General features: G+C 42.7%; 1 protein-coding gene across 1 annotated transcript in view; it reads left to right on the plus strand.

Moving 5' to 3' along the window:
• Positions 1-446: 446 nt before the first annotated feature.
• The window catches only part of LOC110202054 (uncharacterized), a 32,149-nt gene continuing 17,243 nt past the window's right edge, over positions 447-15,352 (plus strand). Inside the window, 4 exon segments of the mRNA XM_078149204.1 lie at positions 447-532; positions 2,125-2,177; positions 13,454-13,580; positions 14,899-14,994. Of these exon segments, the coding sequence (XP_078005330.1) occupies positions 2,145-2,177; positions 13,454-13,580; positions 14,899-14,994 (256 nt within the window). The 5' untranslated portion in view covers positions 447-532; positions 2,125-2,144.

Genomic DNA, 15,352 nt, shown 5'->3' on the forward strand with positions numbered 1-15,352 from the left:
ATGGTATATGGATCCTAATTTTCCCGAGAGCCGTTTGCTGCCAGCTCCTCAAAATATAGAGTCCATCGCTTCCACTTACTCTGGGGCTGCAGTTTGATTAAGGCAGTGTTTCTCTGCTCAGAAGGAGGAGGAGGTAAGTCTGGGAGGGAGGGAGGTGGAGGAGACCCGGGGGAGGAGGAGCTCTTAGAGATGACCAGCCTGGTGGGGGGTGGTCCGGGTGGAGTTAGAGCACTGGGGTGGAGTTTGGAGGCTGGGAGGAGGAGTTTAGGGGGAAGAGGGGATCATTGCATTGGAGAAGGCTTTCCACGTGATGGAGGGGTGGGCTTGGGAGGGAGAGGCGGTCAGGGTCCCTGAGTCTAGAAGGATCAGAGTGGGATGATGGGAAACAGGAAGTCTTTGAGCTGAGACTGCTCCTCCTTCCGTGGAGCTCAGATTCTCTCCTTTTTCCTTTTGACCGGAGTTCTCTCTGCCTTCCCCGGGACCTGAGATCGCTCTGCCTTCCAGAAGCCCACTCTGTTCTTGCAGATCCCAGGTAGGTCTAAGCCAGTGTTCCCACTTACGTCCTGGCCTTTGTTTGCTGACGGTCCTTGCCATTGAATTTCATTCCCCGGGTCTGCCAGAAGCACCCCTCCCAGGCCTGGCTACCAGACCAGCTCCCTGCCCCTAAAACTTTTCCAGACTCCCAATCACTTCCTAAACATCCTGGCTGACCCTCCCAAGATTTCTCATTGGGTCACACTTGCCCATAAGAATCCTGCCTTCGCTCCCGGCCCCTGTAAGGATCCACAAGTCTCCACCTTGGAGGAACCAAAGCTCTTTCCCGATCCCCCTTATCTGAATCTGCGCCTCTTGGGCTGGTTCCCTATCAGATCCCATTCATCTGGCTCCCTTGAGGGATTCCAAGCTTAAGCTGTACCAGAGGGTCCCAGGCATCCTCCCCAGATCCTAGGACACAGTCATCCTTGCCTACCCAAGCATAATGTCCATTTGGAACACTTCTTTCAATCAAGTGTCCCTGACCTCCCTGTCATGAGCATTTAGAGTTAGAGTTAGACCGTCCTGCCTCCCAGACTCCACCTCTGCTCCGCTTCCCCAGGCCTTCTGCTCCCCTGCCCCCACTTCTTTAAGACCTCTCAGGTCCCATGCAGGGGGCTGAATCCCAAACTGGGTTTTGTCTCCCAGTCTCTGGCTTCCCTGGTCACTCCTTGGCAGCTCCATACCAGAGCCCTCCCCATCCTCGGCCTTCCCTAACTTCCCTCCCTTCTAGATCTATCAGTCAGTCTATTATTTAGATAATATGTGTGTTAACTGGGGAGAGGGGATGCAGGGAGGGCAGAGCACCAGTTCGAGGGAGAGCTCTGTCTCAGGGGTCACTGAGGCTCTGACTGGTCTCATCCTATCTGGGATCCCAAGCTTCATCTTCCTCTTAAGGCTCTGTAGAAGGAGGGGGGGAAAGAGGGGGGCAGAAGAGAAGTAAGAGGAGTGAAGTAGTTTTCCTGTTCAGATCATCTTCATTTCCTATCCTGACCCTCCCTGCTGCCTCCCTCCCTCTACAGATTGGAGTCCTTTCCCTGAGGGCAGGGCCTGAGTCTTTCTAACTCTTATGGGACCTTGCCCTCTGCAAATTCCAGTTGGGCAGCCTCCTGCCTAGGAAGAGAGGGGAAAGAGCTGTCCTTCTCTGGGATCCTTCTCCCTCCCCAGCTCAGTCTGCAGAGGAACAAAGCCTGCCCCAAGCAGATATTGGGTCAAATCCAGACACCAAAGCTGGAGGGAAGTTAAAAGTTTTATTATAAGGTACAACAAATAGCAAACCCCCAGAGTATGAGCACCAAGGCAGCCAGCCTGGCATTAAGATGACAGGTGGGGCAGATGGGCTTTCTGTACAGAAGTAAAGAAGGAAAGGACTTTCCAGGTGTCTCCAGGCTGTTTCATGGTCATCAGAAAGGCGATTAGAACATCCCATGATTACTTGGGACATCGGTTAGTAAGAGTTTGGGCTGCTGCTCTATTTGTGGGGGACATAAAGGCTGGGGGAAGCAGATGCCTGGGCTAGATAAGGTCCAGGGATAAGATGGAGGAACTTTACAAAATGGAGTCACTTTGGTTACTTTGCTACCTACACAGGGAGCCTGGATTGGGAGAGAATGAGTCTTGGGAGCAGCCAAGCCCCAGCCCAGGTGAGTGCAGTCCATCCATAGACTTGACTGATGTCAGCAATCCAGCCATTTCCATAGACACAGAGGTTGGTCTATGAAGCTGGCAATGCCTGCTTTAGGGATCATTTCTGTACAAAAATAGGCATGAAATTGAATACAGTAGTATCAACACTACCCTACTCTTTTCCATGTTTCAAACTGATTCATTGGGTCCTTGATATATTGAGCACTGCTCCCCCATCCCATGCTGCCCTCCCTGTTTGTTTTTAAGTTCTCCCTCATTGCAGCTGTCTAACAAGGGTGACCACTTCACTCATTAGTCTCTATTACCTAGGGATCATATTTTAGCTCTCTTAATGGCTGCCTAGTATTGTACACACACACACACACACACACACACACACACACACACACACACACACACAACTTCTCCCCTTCTTCTTTGTTTCTTGTGGCCGAGCTCTCCCCCCCCCCGGAAAACTCTTCACCCTGAATCTTAGCTGGACAGACCTGGAGCAGAGCCCTGAAGGCTTCCCCAGCTATTGTTTTTTAATGTGCTAGCACTAGAGCAGAAATGGTGCTCCAGGTGCTGCTCATGGTCCTCCTGCCTCAGGTCACACACGATTTCCCAGATCCCTCTGAACCCCTCTCTGTTAACAGTTCTTAGGTCAAGTCAGTGAGCATTTAGAAAGGCCCTAGATATTGTCAAGGTATTTAGAGACACTATATTTCCCAGAGCTAAGGCCCAGCAAGCAGGCTGTGCCCTGAGCTTGGCATAGCAGCAGTCCTTTGCACCCTGGATGATCTCATCCTCTGGCAACATGTATTGCTTGGACCAGCACCAGGTGTTTACTGAGGGATTTATGATTTTCATATTAATAAATGTTTAGATTTGTTGGAGCTCCCCCTATTTCTCAGGGACCTGAGAGCCAATGCTCTACAGACTAAAGCCATCCATCATATTTGTTGACATGCTCACAATCCCTATTTCTTGTAACTGCCAAGTAAACTGAAGAAGGCACTCCTATTCCCACCATGACAACTGTAGTTCTGAACCCTGCTGAACAGTCAAAACATGCGACAACCCTTAGGACTTAAGAGGCTGTTCCCATGGGACAGATCCAAGCCAAGAAATGCCAATCATGGGAACTGCTTACTCAAGACCTAAGAATGATTGTGTTGTGGTCCAACTTCTGGCATGTATATAAGCCTTGCCTGTACCCCAGAATATTGAGCCATCCTTCGCAAGATGGGGGTGAGTAGGAGACTTCTGCTTGCAAGCATTTTCCCGCTCTCTAATTAAACCACTACTTAATTTCTGACACACCTGCCTCTGGCTTGCTCTGTTTTGGCCTCAGCTATCCCCAGGTTAGAGACTGGTCCAGTCTGGACTACATTTAAAATTCCATTGACAATATACAAACCCAAGATTTCTTGTACAGACTGCTCTGGGGCCATCTTACTGCTCCTGTGTTTCTAAGACCTGCGCTGGCACAGCGATTGAATAACGGATGGCTTCTCTACTGTGTAAAAGAAGCTCCTGGGATTCTCATCCTTGCCTCCGTTGGTTCTGGGCACCAGGACTGGCTTCACCACATACCATATTACTGTACAGATTGGCTTCCTGGTGGTATAATTTGTTCTGCCCTGTGTAGAGTGTCCCATGCACTGGCAGAGAGCGTGAGAGCAAAAAGGAGAAAAGGAAGGATGGGCGAAGTCAAGTTAGTGTGTCAAGGTACCTCAGACAATTTCTTGGAAATTTTTACTCTTCTGTAGGCTAGAGAAGGTCCTAGATTGACCTGGGAAAGGAATGGATGGACCTGACTCAAGCCAATACTCAGTTTTAATGTTAAGCAAAAATCAAATATTCCTAGGTCATTCTACCAGTAAAAGGAGCCTTATTTAAGTATAGTATAAAAAGGACACTCAATAGAGATATGAGAGTTCTTTCGCTTGAGTAGACACAGATCCTCTTACCTGCATGTGGGAGCTCATCTAGTCAGCAGAGCAAGGTGTGGCAGTATGCCATTTGAGGAAATCTGTCATATAGGAAGGACCCTGATTTCACATGGGTAGATTTTTATGCCTTTAGTTTACCAAGCAGCCACACTAGTTTGTCCAGAGACCCTCAGAATACTGCTTGAAGGGAGGCACATGGAGCCTTTGCCCACTATGTAAGTCAGGGAAAGAAAAAATAAAGCTGGCCTAACCAGGTGACAGGAAAAGGACAGAACTCCAGGAGATAGTGGCGCTTTCACAAGTAGGGATCATGCTACCTTTGACAGCCATCAGGTGAATGGTCAGTCTAATTTCTCAAGACTACCTAAAGGAAGAAAACCAGCATTTATTATCAGCCACCTAGTAAGTGCTAGGCACTTGGTAAACACCTTACCAATATCTCATGTGATCCTCACAACCAGCACTGGAAGGAAAGTATCATTATCCCCATTTTATTTTTACTTATAAATTCAGGAATATTTGGAGGAAAATATTTTTTAAATTCAAATTTTTTTGCAGCAGAAATTAGCTTTCTCTTCCTTCCCTTTCTACCAACCCCCCATTAAGAAAGCAAGAAAACCTAACCCCTATTACAAGAACATGTGTAGTCAAGCTGAACAAAATTTCTCATTGGTTATATCTAAAGAAAATTATATCATCTGGCACTCTAAGTATCACCTCTCTATCAAGAGGTTGGCAATATGTCATCATGAATCCTCAGGAATTGCTTGATCATTGCACTGATCAGAGTTCCAATATGTGTATACACACATATATATGAATACACACATTTGTATCAGCCAAGATCAACCTTCTAATCCTCGCATTCAATTCTCTCCCCCACATTGAGAACACAAGAAAAACAAAACCCATTACACACAATGTAGAGCCAATCTGGAAAAAAAAAACCACAGTACCTATGTTCTATGTTCTGAAAACCTGACTCCTTCACCTCTAGGTGGTAGGCGGAATGTTTCTTCATCATTGGCCCTCTGGAGTCTTTGTTGGTCACTATGCTAATTCATGTTCAATGCCATAGTATTCTATTACATTTATGGACTTTACTTATTCATCCATACCCCATTTATGAATAATCCCTCAAATTACCTTTTTTTGCCACCTCAAAAAGAATTAGAAATAATGTTATGCATCCTTTGAATTTGTTTTGCTTAGGCCTACTCCCTCAGTCTATCCTCATTCTAATTCCTCCTCTCCTTTCTTTCCTTTCCCTCCTTTTCACTAGTTATAAAATATATTTCTATACCCAACTCTGTGTTGTATGCATTCTTCCTACCTTTGACTAGGCATCAGATGCTCCCTGCCACTCCCTTCTCCTTGTTTGTATAGATGTGTACTTGTGCCCCATCATTACATGAGATAATATTTCCTAACCCTCCTTTCCATCCACCCACCTGAGTGTATCCCTCTTCCTCTTTTTCCATCTTTTCCTTAAGATCAAGACATAATAGAACCTCTCCAAGATCTTTTCTAATTTGATTCCCCCTGTGAGCCCTGAGAGAGGTCAGAGGGGACACATATCACCTCCTCATATTTGAATATAAGTAGTTTATCCTTTTTTATTTTTAACTCCCATAGGCTAGTTCATTTTTCTTTTCTTTCTTATGTTTCTCTTCACTTGTGTTTGAACTTTAAAAGTTCTCTGCAGTTATGATCTTTTCATCAAGAATGCTTGGAAGTCCTTTCTTTGAGGATCACTTCCCCCTTCTATCATTATGCTCAGTTTTGTTGAGTAAATTATTCTTGGCTATAAGACTATGTTCTTTACCTTCTGGAGTAACCTGTTCCAAGCTCTGTGCTCTTTAATGATGGTTATTGCCAAATTCTGTGTGATCCTAACTATGGCTCCTTGGTACTTCAGTTTCTTTCTGGATGCTTGCTGTATTTTTCTCATTCAACTTGAAGCTCCATGTTTTGGTTACAATGTTTCTGGAAGTTTTCATTCAGAGATTTCTTTTAGGAAGTAATCTGGGTTTATTTTGACATTGTGCTCTGGTTGTACGACATCTGCAGTTTTAAGGTTTCTTAAAATCTTATGTCCAGGTTCCTTTTTTTATGGCATTCAGATAGTCCAATGTTATTTAGATTTTGCCTTGCTCTCTTTTCTACGTGAGTTGTTTTTAACTATGATATGCCTTACATTTTTTATGTGTTTTTTTCAACCTCTTGAATTTGTTTTAATATTTGTTATTGCCTTGTGACTTCTATTTGGTTTATTTGGCCAAGGTTTTGTACTCCTTGTGCCAAGCTGTTAACTCATTGATTTCTTCTTCGGTTTTTTTTTTTTTTAGGCAATTGGGGTTAAGTGACTTGCCCAGGGTCACACAACTAGTAAGTGTTATGTGTCTGAGGTCAGATTTGAACTCAGGTCCTCCAGAATTCAGGGCCAGTACTCTGTACACTGCACCACCTAGCTGCCCCTCATTGATACTTTCTTCCATGTCACTCATTTCTTTTCCATTTATTTTTCTCTGGAGGTGGCCAACATGGAAGGAAGGTTTCCATGGCTATAAAGGTGGAAAGCAGGGCCTTGGTTTTTCATTTATTTTCACTGAGGGTGGAGGTGAGAGGAAAGAAAAGAAGGGGGATTTTTTTTTCTAATGGAAAAAACCTATTTATTATCCATGGGACAGTGCCTTTTTCCTTCCCATTTTCCTCAAGGCTTTAGGGAAGATCATTTGGTTTTGTCTCTAGAATTGGGAGCCAAGAACTAGACACATCGAGAAAAGGCAGCTTCAGAACTACACAGAATTGTAACCCCTGAGGCCCAGCAAAGAGCTACATCCCAGGGGACCCTCCTAGAGACTGGGGAAAAGAGAAGAGAATTTTGATTCATCCAGCAGCTTTGAATGACCCATTGGCCATGTGAAGTCTAAGCATGGGCTCTCTTTCCCCCAGACTCTGAATGCTCTTGTGGTCCAGTGTCTCAGGCACTTTTGGGGATGGTTGTGTATTCTGGTCCTTGCTATACTTTTATAGTTAACAACTTTCAAAAACAAAATAGGAATAACCATTCAAATGGAGATGACAGCACCTACCTGCCAGAGTTCTTGTGATGCTAAAAATGAGATTCCTAAAGCACTATATAAGTGCTAGCTATTTTCAGAACACCACAATGGCATCTGTAAGGCTCTCTAACGCAAAGTATTTTGACCATAGTAATTACTTAAGAGTCTTTGGGAGATAGGGAGATCAAGAGATTATTCCAGTGAGTAATGAGGTTGCATGAAGGCTGTGTGGTGGCTAAGGGGTTGGCACTCAACATCCAGGGGTAGAAGAAGTTTAGTCTTAGGGCCCAAGACTTTTCTTCCCAAGTCTTGACTTTTTCATGGGGTTATTCTGGCCTGAGTTTAACCTGTTGGACTTTTTGCCCCATTTTATTTCTTCATTGTGTGTGGTCTTTTCTTCTATTTACCTAGACAGCCATCCTCAGTTCTTAGACTATGCTAGAGTCAGTCTGTCCCCATTTGCCCTCTTGGATGTGTTGAGAAGGTTCTGTTCAGTCTTGTTCTTTCTTTAGACTAGATGAGGCAGCTGTCTTTTTATTGTAGTTGTTGACCTTGGCCTCTTTTTTGTATAATGCCCAACTGGAATTGGTTGTCTTCTACTGTGGCCATGAATGCCCAGTCAAATGCTGGAGATCATACTGGTCTTTCTATCCAAGAGGCCAAAAATACCCCAACAAGGGCCAGTCAAGCCTCTTCTCTAACTACTTTAAGATGAATCAACAGTCCCTGCTGTCAAGAAACCCCAAGTCTAGTAAGGGAGAAGAGAACCATGGCCAAACAGACTATGTACCAGACACATAGGGCATGATCAGAGGGATGGCATTAGAATGGAGAGGATGAGGGAAGGTTCTGTTTTGTTCTTCCAAGGAAATAGGGGTTAAGTGACTTGCCCAGGGTTACACAACTTGTAGAGAGGCTTCTTCTAGAAGGTGGAATTTTCAGTTGGGACATGAAGAAAGGCAGGAGGTGGAGATGAGGGAGGACATGGCAGGCATGGAGACAGCCAGAGTCAGGACAGAGTTTCTTGTGTGAGGAACTCACAGGAAGGGCAGTGCCACTGGATTCCAGAGTATGTGGAGATAAGCTGTAGGAAGACTGGAAAGGTTGAATGGGGACCAGGTTATGAAGGGCTCTGAATGCTACATAGGATTTTATTTTTGATTCTGGAGGGTAATAGGAAGCCATTTATGTAATTTATGCAATGAGAGTATAACATGGTCAGAATCCCCCCACACACACACAACCCTTTCTATCAGTTTGACAGCTGACTGGGGGATGGACTGGAGTAGGAAGAGAGTTGAGGCAGGCAGACTGTCCCCAGCAGCTGTTGCCATATTCCAGGTGTGAGGTGATGAGGGCCTTCACAAAGGTGGGGATGTATTCCAGGGATAGTGAAAGGGTGAACTTGACAGGGCTCAATTACAGATTTGATATGAGAAGTGGGGGCTGATATACTTAGGAATGGAAGATTACACCTAAGGTTCTTGACTGAGTGACCAGGAAGCTGGTGTCTATTAGGGATTTACAGAGATCTGAAGAGAGAAGGAAAGCCTGGTGATTTGTCCTTTGGGAGCCAGCTAACTTTCTATGGAGACATTTGGGATAATTTTTCTCTAAAGCTCAGTGGCGTAGAAAAGAATTTTTTCCTGGAAAAAAAAAAACTTGTTACATTGGTAGCAATGATAATATTAGGGTGGGGGTGGGGCATGGCAGTGGAGTGTGGAAGACAAATTAAACCAGGGTACAGATTATAGTCTTATAGAGTGTTTCAAGAAGTTGTTCAGTACCTTCAGTCCTGTCTGACTCTTTAATTTTTTTTTTATTTAGTAAACAAATACACAATATGAAAAAGTAAAAGAAACATATTAGGGACCTAAATATTGAAACTTATATACAAAATAAGGAAAGAAAAAAAGCATGTCATGTGTACAACAGTAATAGGTATCCATTTCTTTTTTTTTTTTTTTGGCTAGGCAATGGGGTTGTGACCTGCCCAGGGTCACACAGTTAGTAAGTGTTGGGTATCTGAGGCCAGATTTGAACTCAGGTCCTCCTGAATCCAGGGCCGGTGCTCTATCCACTGCACCACCTAGCTGCCCCAATAAGTGTCCATTTCAAGAAAACCTGAATAATAAATACTACACATTGCATTGAAAACTGTCCATCTTTTCTTTACTTCCTTGTAAGTTTTCTTTTGTTCTATGCTGTGCACTTTTTACTTTGTTCTTTTTTCCCCTTCTCTCCTTCCTCCCCCTCCCAGACACTACAATTAAGCATGGATAAATTGATAGATATGTAGATAGATATGTATATATACACATATACACAAATACACATGCATACATATATGCATACATACTTACATATATAAACATATACATTCCTTAACAGATTCTAACCCTAATCTTTGTTTTTATGTGTGAGTGTATCTCATTTCCTATCCCTCCTGACTCCTCTACTTTACTTCTACCTGCTACCTTGCCTTCCTATTACTTGACCTACCCCCTCCAACAACCCCTCCCTTACTTTCACATTACCATTAATCTAAACATCCTTCTATAATCCCCTTTAACCTATTCCCTCAACCTCCCCTCTGAAGATCCCTCTCATCCTCTCCCCCATCCCTATCCCCTTAGCATTTTATTTCTTTCTAAATTTAGAAGATTTTTATACTTTTCTAGATGTATATGTATTGCTCCCTCTTGAACCCATTCCCAATGAGAGTAGGCTTCCAAAGCTAACAGTCCTCCTCCCTCATCTAATTCCTCTGTATCAGTTCTTCTGGCACCTCATTTGTATAAGATAATGACTCTTTTCAGCTGTTCCTGAATGATTTTACTTTTTGAAGGCATATCATGTTCAGGTCTATCCCAATCTTTCTTTTTTTTCTTTTCTTTTTTTAGGCAATTGGGGTTAAGTGACTTGCCCAGGGTCACACAGCTAGTAAGTGTCAACTATTTGGTCTGAGGCCGGATTTGAACTCAGGTACTCCTGACTTCAGGGCCGGTACTCTATCCACTGTGCCACCTAGCTGCCCCTACCCCAATCTTTCTTATGAATTACCCAATTACTAATAACAATCTTAGACATGGATTGTACATTTTACATACATAAAAAGTAAACAGTCTGTCCTTATTCAATCCCTTGTAACTGGTCATTGGTATATACCTTATATTTCTCTTGGCTCTTATATGTCAAATATTCTATTAAACTCAGTTGTTTTTTTTTAAAATCCTTAAAGTCTGACAATTCATTAAATGTCTTTTTTTCTTTTCATTCAAAATTATGCCTAGTTTTGCTGGGTGTGATATTTTCAGCTAGAACAGCAGTTCTTTTGCTCTTCGATATATAGTGTTCCAAGACCTGTAGTCTTTTAGCGGCACCACTGCTAGGTCTTGGATGATTCTAATTGTGGCACCATCATATGTGAATTTTTTTCTTGTTGCTCATAGTATTTTGTGTTTGACCTGGGGGTTTCAGAACTTGACTGTAATATTCCTGCGAGTTTTCCTCGTAGGATCTCTTTCAGTTTGGTGATTGGTAGATTTTTTTTCTATTTCTACTTTCCCCTATTCTAATGTATCAGGACATTTTTCTTCAATTATTTCTTAAGATTCTTTTTTTTTATCATAATTTTCAGGTAGTCTGATTATTCTTATGTTTTCTCTTCTTGATATGTTCTCCAGATCAGTTATTTTTATTATGAGATATTTTATGTTCTTTTCTTTTTTTTTAATTCTTTATATTTTGTTTTTATTATTTCTTTATCTCTTATAACTTTGCTGGCTTCCCCTTGCCCAATTCTGATTTTTAAGGAGTCATTTTCTTCTTTAAGATTCTGGATCTTCTTTTCTAATTGGTTGACTTTCTTTTCATAATCTTCTTGTTTTTCTTGGATTCTTATTTTTCTTTTTAGTTTTTCCTCAATCTCTCTCCTTTGATTTTTAAAGTCTTTTTTAAGTTCTTCTATAAATTCTTTTTGGGCAGTTGACCATTTGACAGTATTCTTTGGAGCAGGAGAGAGTTTCTTTGCTTCTGTATCGTCCTCTGAAGATGAACTCTGGTCTTCTGTATTCTCATAGAAACTCTGTATGGTTAGATTCTTTCTCCTTTGTCTGGGCATTTTTTTGTAATACTTTAGTTTTTGTAATCATCTCTAGGCCTGGGGCGTGGGGGATGTGCCTCTGGCCTCAGATCCTCCTTCAGTTCTCCGTCTGACCTTGAACCCAAATCAACACCTCCAGCCTCCTGTAAATGCCCACAGCCAGCCGCATCCCCGCCTCACTGTCTCTGCGTTTACCAGATATGTGCCGGTTCCTTCTCGCCCCTGTGGGGTCTCCATGGCACAGCTGGGTCTATTATTTCTTGTCCACTGTTCCTGGCTCAGACACCCAACTCCCCTCACTGTCCCGGAGTTAAAAGTTCCTGGGGTTGGGGCAGAGGCAGCCTTCCGACCCGGCTAACCCCAGGACTTGCTGCTTATTGTTGAGGCTGACCAAGGGTCTGGCCTGGAAGTGTTTACTCTTCATAGGGAGCATACCTCATCCTGGGATTTTTCTTAAGGTTTTCCCTGATGATTCCAGGAGGACTTCCTACTCTTGTGTATTTTAACTGCTCTATGTTCACCCTGAGGTGCTGTTTCATTTCTTTTGTGGAGGAAAATCTTGAGAGCTTGAAATTTTCTGACCATCTTCCCCAAATCCTCTCCAAGTCTGACTCTTAAGTGAAAAAGGAGTGACTCAGGGGACCCTAGAGAAAAGAAAAGATTTAGAAATTCTTAGGAATCTCAAGAAGTGTAAAAGAGCAATAAATTTCTCAATTGTTCCAATGTAAAATAATAGAATAAAGAAGTGAAAGGTGAAATACAGATTACAAGAAAACCCTAAATCAAATGTTTTAAAGAAGAAATCACAATGATGAAAAATGAATCAACAATTTTATGAATAGGATGGAGGATTATTCCCAAAGTGAAACCTATGCTTATGACTGAAATGGATCAGATTCCAAGTTCATTGGCCAAACACGTGTTGTGAATGTATAAGGCTAGAAATATGGATGGCCCCTCCCAAGTATCAAAATATGCTCAGATCTGGCCAGCCTCTCCTATATATGGCCCATCAGTCAGACTCTTAGCTCATTCTTTTGACTCTTGTTTTCCCAAGTTTCTGCAGCTTTAGAGGTGTGTTTAGATAATTCATTTTTCATAAAGAAACTGGCTAAACTCTTCTGATAAATTAGCTCAAACAAAACCCAAACTAATTAAATATTGCCCTTTTTTTTAGCAATAAAGGCCCTCCTCTCTCCATCATTGTTGTTGTTTGGTCATTTCATTCATGTTCAACACTTAGTAAACCCATTAGGGCTTTTCTTAGCAAAAATACTGCTATTTCCTTCTCCAGTTCATTTTACAGATGAGGAAACTGAGATAAACAAGGTTAAGTGAATTGCTCAGGGTCACTCAGCTACTAAGTTACTAAGTCTGTATTTGAACTCATTAAAGATGAGTCTTCCTGATTCCAAGCCCAGTGCTCTATCCACTAAGCCACCTAGCTTGCCCTTCTCCATCATAGTTACTCTTTTTATTATGTAATTAATTTTGTAATTAAGGAATATACACCATGGACAAATGAAAGCAATCATAAATCAAAAGCATGAACTGTTTTGGATATGAGTGACCTCAAGTCCTCAATGTAATAACAGATAACTCTTCTTCACTTGACTGAAAACTATCTCATACCACTCAGTGCAGTGCAGAATCTGATGATATCTCTTTAAAATTCTCTTCGTGTTTTCATTCAGATAAGACTTTCTTCAAGCTCTCAGGAAACAAACTAGATCTTTAACTTTGTTCTCTTTTAAATGATCTCATAAAACTCCCAGCTTCTCACAAAGACTTCACAGAGTTTTCTTTAAAACATATCACATATATCACTTCTGAGAGGGCAGAAATTTCACATCACCCTCTCTTTCTTCTCCATGGATCCATCCACCTCAGAGATAGAACACATTTTCTCCCTGATTCCACAGGGAGATACATTGCAAAATAAGACATTTCTCGGATTTCTTCCAACTGATGACCATATAAAATGCTTTTCTCAAAATTCCACAGGGCTCTTACTGACTGAGGTTTCAACAGTTGAGTCATAAAGGGTATGACCTTTGAGCTAATCTCTTCTCTGGACTTCAAGTTTCTTCCTATAAATCAATGAGGTTTGGACTATTTACCTCTTCAGTGTCTTTCAGCTCTATGGCTTATGACTTTTGATGATTTAGGAGAAAGTGACATTCAAGGATGTGGCTGTGGACTTCACCCAGGAGGAGTGGGGCCTCTTGGACCTTCCTCAGAAGGAGTTGTACAAGGGGGTCATGCTGGAGAATGCCTGGAACCTGCTCTCTCTGGGTAAGGACACTTCCCCTGGTAACTCTGAGTCTGCAAGCAAAGGGAACATCTTCATTCCCTAGTGTGCAGGGTTTGGAGGATCTATCAATTATTAAAGAGAGAAATGTTAGTCTCCTGTGTCAAAGAGACAGACCCCTCATGCTACCTAGTTTTCCTATAAGAAGTCTTTGCATTCTGTGCAAGGAACCAGAGATTTTCCTTTGTTGCAGCTGATGCTATCTTTTACCAATTCTAGGTAGCTTCAGGTCAGAGATACAGTCAGTGTGGAAGAATCTCAGACATGGAAGTAATCTCGGGGGTTATTTGGTCTAACCTCTTCTCGGACATGAATTTTGTTGGCCAAATCTCTGAGAACTGCTCAGCCAGCTTTTCCTTGCAACCCCTTCCTCTTTGGGATGGGCCTGGTGTTTGGAATAGTCTGCTATTTAACAAGCAGACATTGGTAGCTCATAGCTCTTATAGCCAGTGTAGCACATTTGTCCTTCATCTTCCTTCCTATTACCCCAAAATTCCCGCATAGATGGTAGGGCAGGAAGGTAAGGGAATAGACATTTATATTCACCTGCTATTTGCCATGTGCCGGGAAAAGTGATTTCTTTACAATATTATGTCACTTTATCTTCACAATAGCCTTTAAAGTTGGGTGGTATTATCCCTAATTTGTAGTTGGAAAACTGAGACAAACAGCTGTTAAGTGACTTGTCCAGAGGTACCCAGCTGGTAACTATCTGAGGCAGGATTTAACCTCAGGCAACCCTGACTCCAGGCCCAGGGCTCTCTCCGCTGCACCATCAGCTGCCTCTGATTTCTAGACAATGGAAACTATGCAATGAGTCCATCCTTCTATGAAGAAGGTGCACAAGATCAAATTCTCTGACTCCAAACCGATTCCATGACTTTTCCCCCTCCTCTCACCCAAAGGGGCAAACGCTCCCTGAATGAACAGTACACAAGGTTTCTGTGGGTTTCAGGGAGTGAGGAGCCAGTGCAGGAGGACAGGGCAAAGGGTGATTCATCAAGGTCCCTGGAGCTGGGGCTTGAGGCCAATCTGTCATAATTACCCTTTTATCCAGTTTGAGGAGCATAACAGGATGGGGGGCAGAGGGTTTGGCTGTTTCTCAGAACAGGTTGTACAACACATCCTATTTTGGGTTACTTGCAACATAAGCTCTGATGGGTCAGTACAGACTTCTCTATGGGTGACCAGAATGGAGTGATTCTCAAAGTGGAGCAGATCTATGCCCACACTCCTCTCGCCAAAGAGAACTAAATTACAAGTTTCTCTCCATGCTCATCCCTAACTGACTTCTATGCCCAGGGCTTCCAGTTCCCAGAGAAGATGTGATCTCTTATTTTGAGCAAAGGGAAGTACCATGGATGCTGGAGCAAGAAGGCCTGAGGAGCCGCTGTCCAGGTGAGTGAGGCAAAAGTAAGTATATGAGAACTGTAATTACCAGAGGCAATGTTATGGTGAAGCAAGTGCTAGATTTGGGGGCAGGAAGACCTGCCTTGGAATTCTCTTTCAGATTTTTTTTTTAGCTGTGGCTTCTTGGGTCATTCACTGAAAAAATGGAGCCTCAGTTTCCCCATTTGTCAAATGAGGCCGTTAGACTCCATGGCCTTTCAGCTCCTTCTGGGGATAAATCTTTCATCTTATAAGAAGTCATTATTTGGAATTTAGGGACCTGGAATCTCCTGAAAGTGTCAAAAGGGGTTAGGTTCTCCAATATGAGCTCTTTCTTAGACCTTCAAGCCAATAAACATTTATTAAG

This window comes from Phascolarctos cinereus, unplaced genomic scaffold (assembly GCF_003287225.1).
Source record: "Phascolarctos cinereus isolate Bilbo 61053 unplaced genomic scaffold, phaCin_HiC Scaffold_2;HRSCAF=192, whole genome shotgun sequence".
Lineage (NCBI taxonomy): Eukaryota > Metazoa > Chordata > Mammalia > Diprotodontia > Phascolarctidae > Phascolarctos > Phascolarctos cinereus.